A 14,778-nucleotide genomic window follows, 5' to 3' on the forward strand; every position below is an offset into this window, starting at 1 on the left:
CTAGTGATTGTCCAGCATTCACAGCCATATAGAAGGGTTGACCAAACATATCATTTCAGGACTTTCATTTTGGTGTTCATTGAGATGTTTCTATTTTTCAGGATTCGGCTCATTGTAATTCTCCGTTTTATTTCTGTGGAACATTTGACATCAGATGTTATCATATATCCTAGATATTTAAACCAATTATATCACAAGGTGCAAAATTTTACTTGACAATTCTTGATTCCTTCTGAAATGTTAACTTAACATATAAATAGTACTGTTTTCTGAGTCAAAGAATTTTTGATGCCCTCACCGCATCCACAGGGTTTTCTAAAAACCTTCCAAAAACTTTAGATGGTATGATTGGCTTCATACTTATATAAGTTTTATTTTCTTTTTTAAGAAAAGAAAAGTCTCATGACATTGGTGGCTATTTTGGAAAATGGCAGAATTTAATAACATTTTAAAAATGAAAGCAGAAAAAAAAAATCCGTTCGTAACACTGTCGAACCTGTCCATATCTTAGACAGATGATTCTCTTGGACATAATGGCCCTTATAATAATATTATTTCAGAAAATGGCAAGGCGGGAAATAGGAAGTGAATATTTTTGCAGGTAACTGTTTTGGACTTGTGGTCATTAATGAGGGTTTGACTGTACCTCCGCAAGGAGTTCTCCATTATTACTTATAGAACAAACAGAAACTAGAAGAGAGTTGAATCAGCATGTAATACAAACCAGAGGAGAACTGAAAACATTACAGCATGAAAGACATTCTATTGTTGGCATTAAACTGGTGTCAGTAAAATTAAACAGCTTATTCCGCTCATACACTTTTGTATTGACATAACATGTTTGCCAAAACTGTGACTGCTACAGCTATTACTAACTGTCTTCTTGCTATTAAAGCCCATGGCTTTTCTCTGGAGTTTTTCGTTCCCAGCTGATCAGGAGCACCAATTTAATCTGCTCATCAGGCTCGAAAACATGCCATTGTCATTCATCATTTACAACGTCGGTCCTTCTTCAGCCACACTCGTGCCCCCCTTCCTTCCCATAATACTCGTTGACAGCCCTCCTGTTAGCTCTGTCAGGCATTTCTAGATTGACATCTCTCTCACCAATTTTTATGTCAAAACTACCGGAACCATTGTGACCTTGACCGCATGTGCTTGGAACAGGATCTGAATCATGTCTGTATACTTCCTCACGTCACTCATTTTCGTTATTTTTAGTAAGAGGTTTACGGCACTTGCAACACAAATAGATCATTTAACTTCCGAAGACGCAATGCCACTGTGGATCGAGGGACACTAGCGCCCGTGAAATTCATCAGATCTGTCCGTGTTCTGTCTTGACATCATTTTAAGTGTGGCCTACGCTAGTCATGAGGACTAAAGCTGTCATTGGTAATGGATCAGGATAAGCATGAAAAGTCATAACAGTATCATTGTCAGTGGCAAACGAAGTGTAAAAATCCTGCCGTTTACATCTGAGACTTTTTTTTGAGCAGGAAATCAGCGAAGCAGGCACTCATTCTCGACAAACTGACGACATTATTTTTAAAAAGAAGAAAAGAAAACATGATCTTCATGCTCCCTGCACTTACCTTGAACGTGTAATCCGTTGGACTCTCGCCAACAACGACTTGTACAGCTGGTCGGGGCACGTTATCGCAGGAAGTCGCGTTGACAAACTGAATATTCTGAAAGAATGGACAGAGGAGAATTTTAAGCTCAAAGTTGGTGAAATGTGGTGTGGCGGGGGTTGGAAGAGGGGGAAAAAAAGGGGGGGGGGGAGACGCTCATTCAACTGCTGTCAGCAAAACAACGTTCTCAACGCTATTTTTTTATATCAAGACGTGACAACACATTTTCAGGTGAGTAAATATATGAGTCTATCCGTACATTATATGATTTATTGATCAATTCCTGAAATTTGTTGAGAATTTCTTTCCACAAGTTGATGATTATCGACAATAAAGAGAATCAGAGAATGGCTTTTGTCTACATGTGGTCTTTGCTCTACCTCGCGGAATATCGAAGTCAAAATGTCAAAATACCACTTCTGATAATGATATATGTCAATGTAGATCTTAATTTTATCTGTCTAATACCTAGTTTCCCCATTTGAGTTTCTCCTATTGCCTCAGTTTGTCCACTTCTTGTCTTGTCTCCCAGACTCGATCTTCTCTCTGCCTTTCAATTCAACAATTGTGAGTTGAGCACTTGATGTGAGTGTGTTATCGTATTGATGCATTGTTGAGTCTTGTGTGCGCTATGCACGTAGACTAGATCTAGAATTCCAATTAGAGATTATACTGTGGGCTTTATTATTTCTCCATGAAATAAGGTGATGTTTGTGCTGTAGTTCGGAAGAGTGGAAATTACTATTAGTATAAAAATTTAGTAGATCTAGTTGGCAGGTTAGATTCTCCATCCATACATCTAGAATCTAGATTCAGAGTGATTTCTTACTGTGAGACCACCCAAGCATTGTGATGTTAGGTACTGTATGCAATGACTATCTTGGAATATGTATCAAGATAGGGAAGTTGGCATAAAGCGTTGCGGGAGGAATTCCGTAACGAGCTACCACTATGAAACAGAGACAAGTGATGGTTAGGATTTGGGGTATGGGTAGGGTTAGGGGTTGGGTAAGGGTTAGGTCTCTCCTGTATTGTATTTCTTGGGGTGGTCGCGCGTTATGGAAGTTGCTGAGCAACTGTATGTTGATTTTGATATTATTGTACTTACGAAGATGTTTTTTCTATTTCCTTCTCAGCCCATTGTCCGCTATGCCTGCGACAAAGTCTCATTCAAGAAGTGAGAGTAAACGTGATCGAACTTCTAAAAGCCGAAATGAGGCTTTGAAAAAGGCACGAGCAGCAAGACAGTTTGAGAAAGCTCGAGATGAGTTGAGTGCTGAGTTTCAAGTTGCGCCACCAGCTGTGTCAACATCTGGGTCTCCGCCACCTTCGTCTTTGTCTTCGTCCTCATCAATACTTGAAGCCGCCCCGTCTCTTCCTGTACCAAGCACTCCACTCTCTGCGTCATCACGCAAGCTGGCCTATAACGCTGAACGACACGGTGCTTCCTCTGAGTTTCTGGGCTCCACTGTTGTTGAGATGGCAACGCTGAGACCTTTGTTTGAGAATTTACTCTGCCCCTAGTGCACGACAGCTTCGTTGAAACTGACCTGTGATTCGAAGAAGACATCCGGGCTAGCAGTATTCCTGGAGATTTACTGCACAACCTGTGAGCAAGCCGTCTCTGTGAACTACACCTCCGGTAAAACTGACAAAGTGTTCACTGTGAATCGCCGTAACATTATGTCCTACTTGGTGAATGGAAGTGGTTATTCTGGCCTGGCAAAATTTTGTGAAGCCATGGATATGCCTACTGTCCACCACAAGACTTACCTGAATCACCAAAAGAAAATTCACCAGCAGTCAGTGGCCAGCTCGGATAAAATTCCTTTGGATACTCGTGATGCTATTGCTAGAGCATATCCGGAGCAGGAAGGAAATGCCGTCCTGAACATTGAAGTTTCCTATGATGGCAGTTGGCACACTCGGGGACACACTTCGAATTCAGGAGTCGGCTACGTCTTAGAAAACAGAACTGGCCTCGTCATTGACTTTCAAGTGTTGAGCAAACACTGCCACAAGTGTAAGGCGGTCGGCGCACACCTGGAAGGGGAGGCGTATGAGCGATTTTGGACTGCTCACAAGGATGAGTGTGACCGTAATCACACTGGCTTGTCCGGCAGTATGGAGCTGAAAGCGGCTGTCATGTTGTGGCAGAGGTCAGAACAGAGGGGCTTCCGTTACCGGAGTGCGGTCAGCGATGGTGATACAAATACGATCAAGCAGATAAATGAAGTCCAACCATACGCCGACGTCAGAGTTGAAAAGAAAGAGTGCGTGAACCACGTCGCCAAGCGCCTTGGAACGGCCCTTAGAAAACTTGTAGAGGACAAGAAGAAGGTGAAGGTTACCCTCGGGGGGCATGGAAAGGGCAAGCTGATTCAGGCCAAGATCGGGAAGCTCCAGAAGTACTACACCAGAGCTGTTCGTTCACACAGCACTGTGGCTGAGATGAAGACGGCAATCTGGACTTCTTTTTACCATTGCTCATCGACACACACCAAACCACGTCACGACGATTGCCCTACAGGTACAGAATCCTGGTGTTTTTTTCAGAAGGCAAGGGCCAAGGGGTTGCTGCACCCTGACCATGACAAGTACATGTCGACTTTTATAAGTGAGTTTGTTGGGGAGCACATGATTCCTGTCTACACCCGCCTGACTGATGACGAGCTGTTGTCCAGATGCATAGGTGGAAATACTCAAAACGCCAATGAAAGTGTTCACTCTGTCATCTGGGCGCGGTGTCCCAAGCATGTTTTCGTTGACCGACAGAGGTTGGAAATTGCAGTAGGATTTGGAGTGGGTGAGTTCAACCAAGGCGCTCGGGCAACACAAGAACTTGGACTCACCATTGGCGTCAATACCAAAAAGTGTGGCCAGAGAGACTCTATTCGAAAACGGAAGGCAGAAAAAGCTAATGAAAGTGTTGCAAAGAGAAGGAGGGAAAAGAGAAGGAGGGACATCAGGAGAACAGCGCAACTTCGGGGGGAACAGCGGCTTATCGAAGCAGAAGGTGGAGAGCAGTACTCTGCTGGCGGTTTCTAAATTGGATTATATTTTCAACATTAAGTACCAAAATGCATGTAGTGTGAAGTCATTTTATGTTGCTTGTTGTTAGTTTTTTGTTGTTAATCTAGCAGTGAATGGATGTACTCTACTCATTTGCAAGATTGGAGTAACAAATGTTCCTGTGATGTTCAATTTCTTGCATTTTTGTACTTTTTCCTCGTTTTCTCAGTTCTTGTGGGGTGGGTTTACAAAGAAGGCCATTTCACAGAAACCAATAGTCAGATTGTCTTGCAATTTGGCACACACTTTCACAAGTGCCATGGCTATGCTCTGATAACAGGATTTGATAGTAATTCAATTTTTGTATGAGTTACATTGCTGTTTTGGGGGGGAAATTTGAAAAAAAGTGTGAATGCTGAAACGACTAGCAGAGCACTTACTTCGTCCACCTCTGTCAAAAAAATAATGAATCTACAGTAAAACCCTGTTATACATACATGCCACAGGGTATTATCAATGCATACATGCAGTTTTGTGAAGTTTCCACAAAGGATAGTGGAGATATTACCTTCTTTGTTATGTAATGATTTTGATACCCGAGACCCCTAAATGATCCAGTAAAGAGTCAAAAAGAAAACAATTGTGGTAAAACTGTACCAAAATGTCTAAATTTACCCCTTGTTAACCTTCTATGATGCCCCAAATCCTTTAAATGCAGGTTATTAATCAAATCACTCTCAATGTAGCTTCCCAAGTTGAAGTCTCAGGGTTAATAACAGCAACAATGATGTTATGATAATAACTATTACAACTACTACTACAACTACTACTACTACTACTACTACTACTACTGCTACTACTACTACTACTACTACTACTACTACTACTACTACTACTACTACTACTACGTTTTAAAAAAATAATTGTATAAAGAGATTTCCATAGCTTCCGCTCCCCAATTATTAACTGGGCTCAATACACTCTATATCAACAGGGCACAGAAATGCACCTTACAACGAAAAACTACTCCAATTGGACAACAACTGTAAATAAATCCTCAGTGTCATGCAACATCAAAGCTCTGGTGCAAGTATCAAGAAATCTACGCCTGAAATTCAGAGCCTAGAGATAAAGAGAATATACTTCGACATAAGACTGATTGAAAGTAAATTTGAATTCAGTGCAAAATGTATTGAGTGGGGAATGTAACATGTGGGAGATAGGGACTGCAAACATAACATCATAATATTATTATTTTTATTGAGTTACAATCAAAATAGTAAATATGTATCTACCTAACACAAGTAAAGTTCATAATACTGTTCATTTATATTATTATTATGCATGTGACTGTGAGCCTGTCTGTGAGTGCAAGCATACTATTGTATAAATATTATGGTTATGTGCACAGATGTGTGTGGAAGAGAGTATGTGTGAGGAAAGAGTGTGTGTGTATATGGGTGTGCACATGTGTATGTCTATGTGTGTGTGTGTATGTATGTGTTTGTGTGTGTGTGTGTGTGTGTGTGTGTGTGTGTGTGTGTGTAGGTGTGTACGTGGTGAAACACCAAACCAATGTGCCAGGATCAGGTCAATAAAGATGTACATGTATCTTACCATATTATCTTATCAATAGCAATGTTATTTGAAGTAATTGCTTTTTTTCTTCTAAAAAGCAAAACCCACCACTGCAGCCATGTCAATGATCTGTACAAATTCTTCCAAGAATTACGTTTGAACAACACTGAAGAAAGAAGTAGATCAAAGAGAAAGGGAAGGAGAATTATTCGTATAGACGTGAAACTGTTTTCATAAAGATCTTAAGGACTCAAAATATTAAAGCATATTATTATAAAAAAAGAAGACCGTGCACAAAGAGGAAAAACTTTTAAATGTATATTTATTTTTATAAAATATGTGCTTACTAGGTTCGAAGTGCCGTCCGACGTTGAAATGTAAAAGCCTGTGATGACACCATTTCTTTCTCTTTCCTCGGGACATCCAAAGCTCAGGGAGACTTCAGAGGCCACCTGTGTACTCTTTGTCAACGTGAGAGCAGTAACAGGTTCTGGGTCTGTGGGAAATAAGAACGTATGGGTTTAACAAAGACGGGAAATTGTCCATGTTGGCCTGGCAGTGCTTCTAAAGATAAAGCAGAAAATATTTAAAACTTAGACCCAGGAGTCGAAAAAACAACAACAACAACAAAACAAAAACAAGAAAAATCAACAAGATATGTTTTGCACTGAGTGCAAATGTTTTATTTTTTGTAAGTTTTTTAAAAAACTTCAGTACAAACGTACATAAAAGACAATGCTCATTTTTCCGTTTTTAAACTGTTCAAGAGCTTTTATTGTATCTTAAGCTCTACAAAAAGAACTTCCGACGATAAGCCATCATCACATTCACAATCTTTTGTCCAAAAATTAATCTCCAAGCCTGGCGGAAGGTTCTACGTATATTTTGTCGACTTTTTTAAAGCATTTGATTGGGTTTACAGAGAAAAGCTTTGGACAGTATTGAGAAGTCTTGGCTGTTCTGGACCAATGTATACCATTGTGACAAATATGTATCAAAGTGTTCTTTCATGTGTTAAAGTCTGTTCAGATGAACGAGGATCCATGAAATCTTCTATTACTGAATACTTCTATGTACATGATACACCAGGTGTCAAACAAGGCTGCATACTTAGCCCTACGTTATTTTCTTTGTTTATATATCTCAATTGGAAGAACACCTTTCAGAATCAAATACTCATCATATCCAGGTATTGCCCAATGATAATGATGGTATTTTATGTTGAATGTATGCTGATGACCTATGTCTTTTTGTCGACAATGTCAGAGGTTTACAAAAGAAAATCAATGAGTTACATGATTTCTGCCAGACGTGGGGTTCAAAAGTGAATACGGGGAAAAGTAAGATTGTTGTTTTTAGAAATGGAGGCTATCCCAAAAGATCTGAGAGATGGTATTGGCAGGATAAGATCTTAGAGACAGCAACCTACTATAGTTACTTGGGCATTTCATTTTCGTCGCGTCTATGCTCGAGACGAAGGCTGGAAGATCGAGCTTGTAAAGCTCAACGGATTGTTTCTCCAACAAGAAAGCTTTTCGGTTCTTACCAAGAATTACATTTCGAATCAGCAAAAAACATTTTTGATGTAAAGATTAAACCAATGCTGCTTTATGGCTCTGAAATTTGGGGTACCAAAAATTGTGACGTGATTGATAATGTTCTGGTAGAGTTCTGGAAAACCTTTTTGGGTCTTGGAAAAACTACAGCCAAATGTTTAGTTCTAAAAGAAGTGGGAAGAACCAACTTGTGTTCTGATTCCATGCATTGTGTCTTTAAATTCTGGTGCTGACTTATACACTTACAAAATGACAGATATCCAAAGAAATGTTACGTGCAATTATATCGTTCCTGTGAACTGGGCAGAGTCAACTGGGCTCATCATCATCCAGTGCCAGATCTGCGACAGACATCGGCGATCATGATTTTCCATTCATTCCTTTGCTCGGATGCTCTCAGAAAAGCTACGTTTCTCTGATCTTTCCCTGTTACCCATTTATTTAGGTTCCCTAAGTATGTTGTTCTGGGCCTACCCCTGCCTCGCTTGCCCTCAATTTTGCCAGTGAGAGCTAGATGTTCAAGACCCTTATGTCTACAACGTTTCTGAAAAAGTCTATTTGATTTCTACTTCTATCGCCAGGACTCTTCCAAGTGTATCGTCTTCTTGGATGATTTTTATGTTAAGTTGCTTATTTTTGCAGCCAGTAGCTGGATGACGATCGGGCGCCACCTGCTGCCCGTGGTGGTGCCTACCGAGCGGGGAGTTCAGAGCTGGATCATGAACCCCCTTAACGCTGTTATTTGATGAATGAATGTACTTTTCCGTGACTGTTCTTGGGATTACAGCAGTGGTTTCCCGTTGCCTGCTGCGGGTTTGTGTACAGTTGTCTCTGCTAGCCTTTGTCATCCACTGACAACCCACAAGGCAGTGGGGCTTTGGTAGGATTTATGGCGCCTACCGTCGCCAAGATGGTCCCTTCGTCGAGTGTGTGAGGTATTTCTTGAAGCACCTGTGCCACCAGGGTTCCCCTCTACTCTCCACGACTATCTCCCATTTGGTTCGCGACTGCTTAGCAGCTAACCTCCATACCTGGAGGCCTTTCCACCCGGGGACACGCTGGGTTGGGTATGAGGACCCAATACTAAATATGGGCTACGGAAGTTAAAAACCTATTGTTTTCCCTGGGTTTTGGATATGTCTAGGTTTTCTCAAATTGTTGGAAGTACTAGACTCTTTCTCAGTGAAGTAAAAAGTAGACTTGTTGATCATTCTGTGCAAAACATAGAGGAAGAAGTCTGTCGCAAGTATAATGTTTTCTCTCTTTCAATTCCATTTCAAGAAACAGCTGAATATATCACCAACTTCCCACGATATTGGAGCAGAAGAGCCATAGCTTTGTTAAAAACCCATAGCCTTCCATTAAATAACAATCTCTATCGGTGTAACTCTCATGAAATTGAAGATGAATTTCACTTTATTTTCTATTGTTCACACTTTGTCCATCAAAGGAAATTGTTAATCCCTCCCAGCCTGACTAGGCCCAGTGACAGAAATATGCAATGTTTGACCAATGGTAAGAGATATGTGCACAACCTGTACTTATTTATTATGGAAACTTTATTTATCAAATGGGTGGTTTATGCGATGTGATGTGGGCCAATGGCCTTAAACACTGAATGAACTTACTTACTTATTTACATCACATTCACAGAATCTATAGGGAAGGCCAGACAGCAAAAAACTATCAATTTGTGATACAACAAAGTTCACAGTCGAACATCCCCCCCCCCCTCCCTGGAGCCAAAAGAAAAACAGTTTTAAAAAACACTACCACGAATGTACACACTAATCCTTATACCAATGGTCAAAATTGATTCAGCTTGAAAGAGCAAGCAGCCACACTCGCACATAAATTAGCATGCGTGCCCCCTCCCCTCCACCTCCCCCCCCCCTACACACACATACTAAAACATACAAAAATACACAGACCATCAGGACTCCAATATGTTAGTATAATTCCATGCATGCACTTTCTGTGACACGTTTCTCATTAACTTACGTTTGTTTAATGTTGTAATGGTCTGAGGACTTGATACAGCAGCGTCACCCACGTTAGTTTTGGCTTTAACGGTCACTTGATAGACCCAGTGGCCAAGCACATCGTGCACAGAGTCAGAGGTAATGCCAAATGCATCTGTCAAAAGAAATAAAATTATGACAACACTTTGAGGACTGACTTGTACTGAATCTCAACTCCCAACATTACCTCATATTTCATCATCATCATCCAGTGCCAGATCTGCGACAGACATCGGCGATCATGGTTCTCCATCAATTCCTTTGCTCGGATGCTCTCAGAAAAGCTACGTTTCCCTGATCTTTCCCTGTTATCCATTTGTTTAGGTTCCCTAAGTATTTTGTTCTGGGCCTACCCCTGCCTGGCTTGCCCTCAATTTTGCCAGTGAGAACTAGATGTTCAAGACCCTTATGTCTATTCAGGTGTCCCAAAAACTGCATTTGTCGTTTCCTGATTGTTTTTAACATTGAGCGTCCCACGTGGGCTTCATCAAGCACTACCTCATTTGATTTCTTTTCCTTCCACGATATTCTCAGCAGTCTCCTAAGAAACCACATTTCTGTTGCCTCTATTTTATTTTCACTGTCTTTAGTGATTGTCCAGCATTCACAGCCATATAGAAGGGTTGACCAAACATAGCATTTCAGGACTTTCATTTTGGTGTTCATTGATATGTTTCTATTTTTCAGGATTGGGCTCATTTTTATTGAAACTAGCCTTAGCCATTGCAGTTCTCCTTTTTATTTCTGCGGAAGATTTTGCATCAGATGTTATCATATATCCTAGATATTTAAACTGTTGAACTTGTTTGATCTTTTCACCTTTGCTAATGAGATTACAACTAGGATTTGCTGCTTTTATGGATATTACTATGCACTCTGTTTTCTTTACATTCAACACTAATCCTCTACGTTCACTTTCTGTTACAACAGTATCTAGAAGCAATTGAAGGTCCTTTTCTGAGCCTGCTATTAAAACCGTGTCATCTGCATACCTGATGTTATTAATATTTTCTCCATTTACTTTGAGGCCTGGACATTCTTCTATGTTTCTAAGGATTGTTTCACTGTACATGTTAAAGAGGTCTGGTGACATAACACATCCTTGCCTCACTCTACCAGTCGTTCCCCGCGTTCATTCTCTCTACCCAGTCCCCATGGCCCAACTATATCTTCTATACGTGTACTTCCTACTTTAGCGTTAAAGTCTCCCATGACTATCTTTGCATCTTGTGATTTTAACTGTTTCTTTGCCTTATCAAGGTCTTCATAGAAAGTGCCAATTTCCTCGTTGTCGTGCTCTGATGTTGGTGCGTATATTTGGATGACACCTATGTCAAAAGGTTCCCCTTCTAATTTAGCCACGATGACTCTATCTGACACTCCACAAAAACCTTTGATGCTCTTTGCTGTTGCTTCGTCAAATAAAATTCCGACTCCTCTTTCAGGGGTTTTTCCTCCTGAGTATACAATTGTTTTGGATTCTCTTTTCATCAAGCCTGCCCCCTCCCATCTAACTTCTGAAAGGCCTAACATATTTAGCTTCATCCTGTCCATTTCCTGTTCTATATTATCTAATTTGCACAGAGTCAGAGGTAACGCCAAATGCATCTGTGAAAAGAAATAAAATTATAACATCACTTGAGGATTGACTTGTACTGAATCTCAACTCCCAACATAACCTCATATTTGCCTGATAAAAATACTGCTAGCTTTTAAAAAACCTACAGCAGAGAAACATGTTTACCAACAGAAAGAAAACACTATATTAGCCTACATTATAGATCTAGTCCTCATAGCCTTCATTACTGTCCGTGTCATAATTTGGTCATCGGGTTGATATCCCACAACGAGAAAACTAATAAAAACAACAACAACATGAAAAACGTGTACACGTCACTAAACCAACAACAACAATAATAACATTTTAACAACAACAGCAACATGAACAGAGTATACACGTCACTGGACCAAAAATGACACGGACAGTAAAGTCAAAAGTTAACACATCACTACACCACCACCACCACCACCACCACCACCAACATCAACAACAACAACAACAACAACAACAACAACAACAACAACACCAACAACAACAACAACAATAACAACAACAACACGTAGATCTACAGTAAAAGACCCCCACAAAACCCAACCCGAAAACAACTATTTTCTACCTTGAAATGTTCTGGTTTGTTTCACAATAAAGTTTTCGGAGGTGAGACTTTCTTTTTCCTTGATCACAACAGTGAAGGTAGTTTCCCCGTTCCGATAACCTGGGACCCAGCTAACTTTCAGATCCAGCCTTCCTTGAGCGGTCAAGGGTAGACTTTCCAGCTCAACTTTTGTCACAGGGCTTGCGGCTAAGACGAGAAAGACAAAAGTTTGGTACAAAGCTAACAGTAGGTCACTAATAGAAAAGACTTGAATAATATTTAAAGAAATGTCATACATTGGTATCTGTAGGTAAAAAAGACCTACCAACAACAGATATTAAATGCATACAAATATGCAAACATTTAAGTAAAATTACCCTCGTTTTATCCCAATAAAGGAATAGAGAGGAGGAAGGGGAAAAAAAGAAGAAAAAAGAAGCATAGAGAAGGAAAAAAAAGTAAGACCTTTTGGTACAATGAAAACTTTCAGAGGAATATTTTAGTTCTATTAGCATGCTGTAACTTACACGAAACAGGAGACAGGGAGTATGTGGGCTTACTTAGCGTCATAAACTTAGAATGGGATAGTAACGTTTATTTAAATGTGCCCACAGCATTCGTGAATCTGTAGTATAAACTTCTGCCATTTTTTACTACAAAAATATTTTATACAGATGATTTCAAGAGTGCAAACACCACACAGTCACAGTGTTGGTACAGAGATTTGCGTCATAAACTTATAGTGAGACAATAACTTTTATTTAAACGTGTCCACAACATTTGTGAAGATGTAGTATAAAATGCCTTAATTTCGTAGAACAAAAGGTTTTATAAATTATAAAAATGTTTTCATGAGTGCCAACAACACACTGTCGCAACGAGGGTACGGAAATCTGCGCCAGAGTTTATTGGTGGTATCAATAACGATATTATCGAATAAACCTACCAGATGGAACTACATGAATTAATTCTATTCACATGGACCTAAGGACTTTACAATTTATTTGGTGGGGGCACCGAGTACCGTGTGTTCACACGGAGAGAAAAACAAGAAGGACACTACTACTATAAACAACAAACTCCTGAAGAGAAACCGTTCACATGTTGACAGAGTCATCTCAACACACAAATTTGTGCTCTAAAACTGCTAAGACAAACTTTTCTTGTGCAGCCAGTTTGTTTTCTTTTTCACACAGGACTGACATAACAGAACCAAGCAAAAGGTTTCGACAGATTCAATCTGTGTTTACAGGGACTGTACCGGACAATGTGGAAAAGATCGAATATTCACGAACACCGGTGCGCCCCAAGGCTGTGTAATCTCCCCTGTCTTGTTCACGCTCTACACCAACGACTGTACTTTTGACAACAACAAAAATCAAACTAATAACATTTGCGGATGATTCCACTCTACAAGGCCTTATAACAACAAATGAGAATGAATACAGGGACGCTGTGAATCTATGTACAAACTGCTGTGATAACCACTTCCTTATACTAAACGTAAAAAAGACAAAGGAATTAATATTAGACTTTAGAGTAAAAAAAGACCAATTGCAACCACTATTTATTAAAGATGAAGAGGTGGAGGTGGTAAATTCCTATAAATATCTAGAAATAACAATCGATAACAAGCTCGACTGGCATTCGCACGTTTCTCTTGGGAATAATTTCTTTTTAAAATCAAAGAATATTCTATTTAAGAAATTTAAGAGGTTTTCATGTAGCTAATAAGAGGATGTCGATTTTTTACCGTTTTCTGATTCAACACGTGTTACTGTTTTGTATTTGCTGCTGGGCTGGAAACATGATGACAAAGCTGAGTACACAACAAGTGAACAGAGACAACAAGTGAACAGAGACAACAAGTGAACAGAGACAACAAGTGAACAGAGACAACAAGTGAACAGAGACAACAAGTGAACAGAGACAACAAGTGAACAGGGACAACAAGTGAACAGAGACAACAAGTGAACAGAGACAACAAGTGAACAGAGACAACAAGTGAACAGAGACAACAAGTGAACAGAGACAACAAGTGAACATCGATGTAAAAGGAAAGCTATCACCACACAGACTTTCCTTTTCTTGGACAGCACCACGTATACAGGCCGTTATGGCATTCAATTTATTTCTAGCCGAAAAACAAAACCGTGACAAAAACAGTTCCATAAAAGAAACGTCACTTTTACAATACAATGTATATTGGCAAGTGAAAAAGTCCAAACACACAGTCACTCCAGCAGATAAGATCACAAGAATGACATCATCATGTACCCATGTCTTTTCAAAAGTATTCTTACCAGCCTCGCCTGTCTTGAAAGATACCTCTCTGTCCGCACCTCCACCGATCTCTCTATTATAAGCGCGCACATGAACAATGTAGTCTGTGTACGGGAGCAAGTCTGTCACTGTCACCTCAAAGGACCCTTGGAAATCACCAAGATCTGTACTGTCATATTGACTCACAGGAGATGAAGGCATTGGGGATTGACACTCAGAAACCTGAGATGGTAGGAACAAATAATCAAGAATCAGCCATTGAGATCAATTTGAAAAGATTTTATATATAAAAGTAGAATCAACATTTAAAGATTTCTTTGGTTGATTCACAATCTAATTATTCTTAGTACATCAATTTTGTTAATGCCACTTATGTTTTATTTTTTTAAAACATTTCATTTCGGACTTCCCTTTTCTGCCATTCTCATCCACACACACTGAATCTTCTTTTATCTATACTTTGAAGAGTACATTGGCAAATTCTCTCACTCTCTTCTTAAATGTGTGCACGCGTGTGTGCATGTATATATATATATAT

At 39.8% G+C, this 14,778-nt stretch overlaps 1 protein-coding gene across 1 annotated transcript in view; it reads right to left on the minus strand.

Annotated features, from left to right (window-relative positions):
- LOC101846473 overlaps positions 1-14,778 on the minus strand; it is a gene marked incomplete in the record, with an annotated part of 96,566 nt that overhangs the window by 66,536 nt on the left and 15,252 nt on the right. The window contains 5 exon segments of the mRNA XM_013090021.2: positions 1,596-1,691; positions 6,572-6,720; positions 9,782-9,916; positions 11,979-12,164; positions 14,261-14,462. Of these exon segments, the coding sequence (XP_012945475.1) occupies positions 1,596-1,691; positions 6,572-6,720; positions 9,782-9,916; positions 11,979-12,164; positions 14,261-14,462 (768 nt within the window).

This window comes from Aplysia californica, unplaced genomic scaffold (assembly GCF_000002075.1).
Source record: "Aplysia californica isolate F4 #8 unplaced genomic scaffold, AplCal3.0 scaffold01109, whole genome shotgun sequence".
Taxonomy (NCBI): domain Eukaryota; kingdom Metazoa; phylum Mollusca; class Gastropoda; order Aplysiida; family Aplysiidae; genus Aplysia; species Aplysia californica.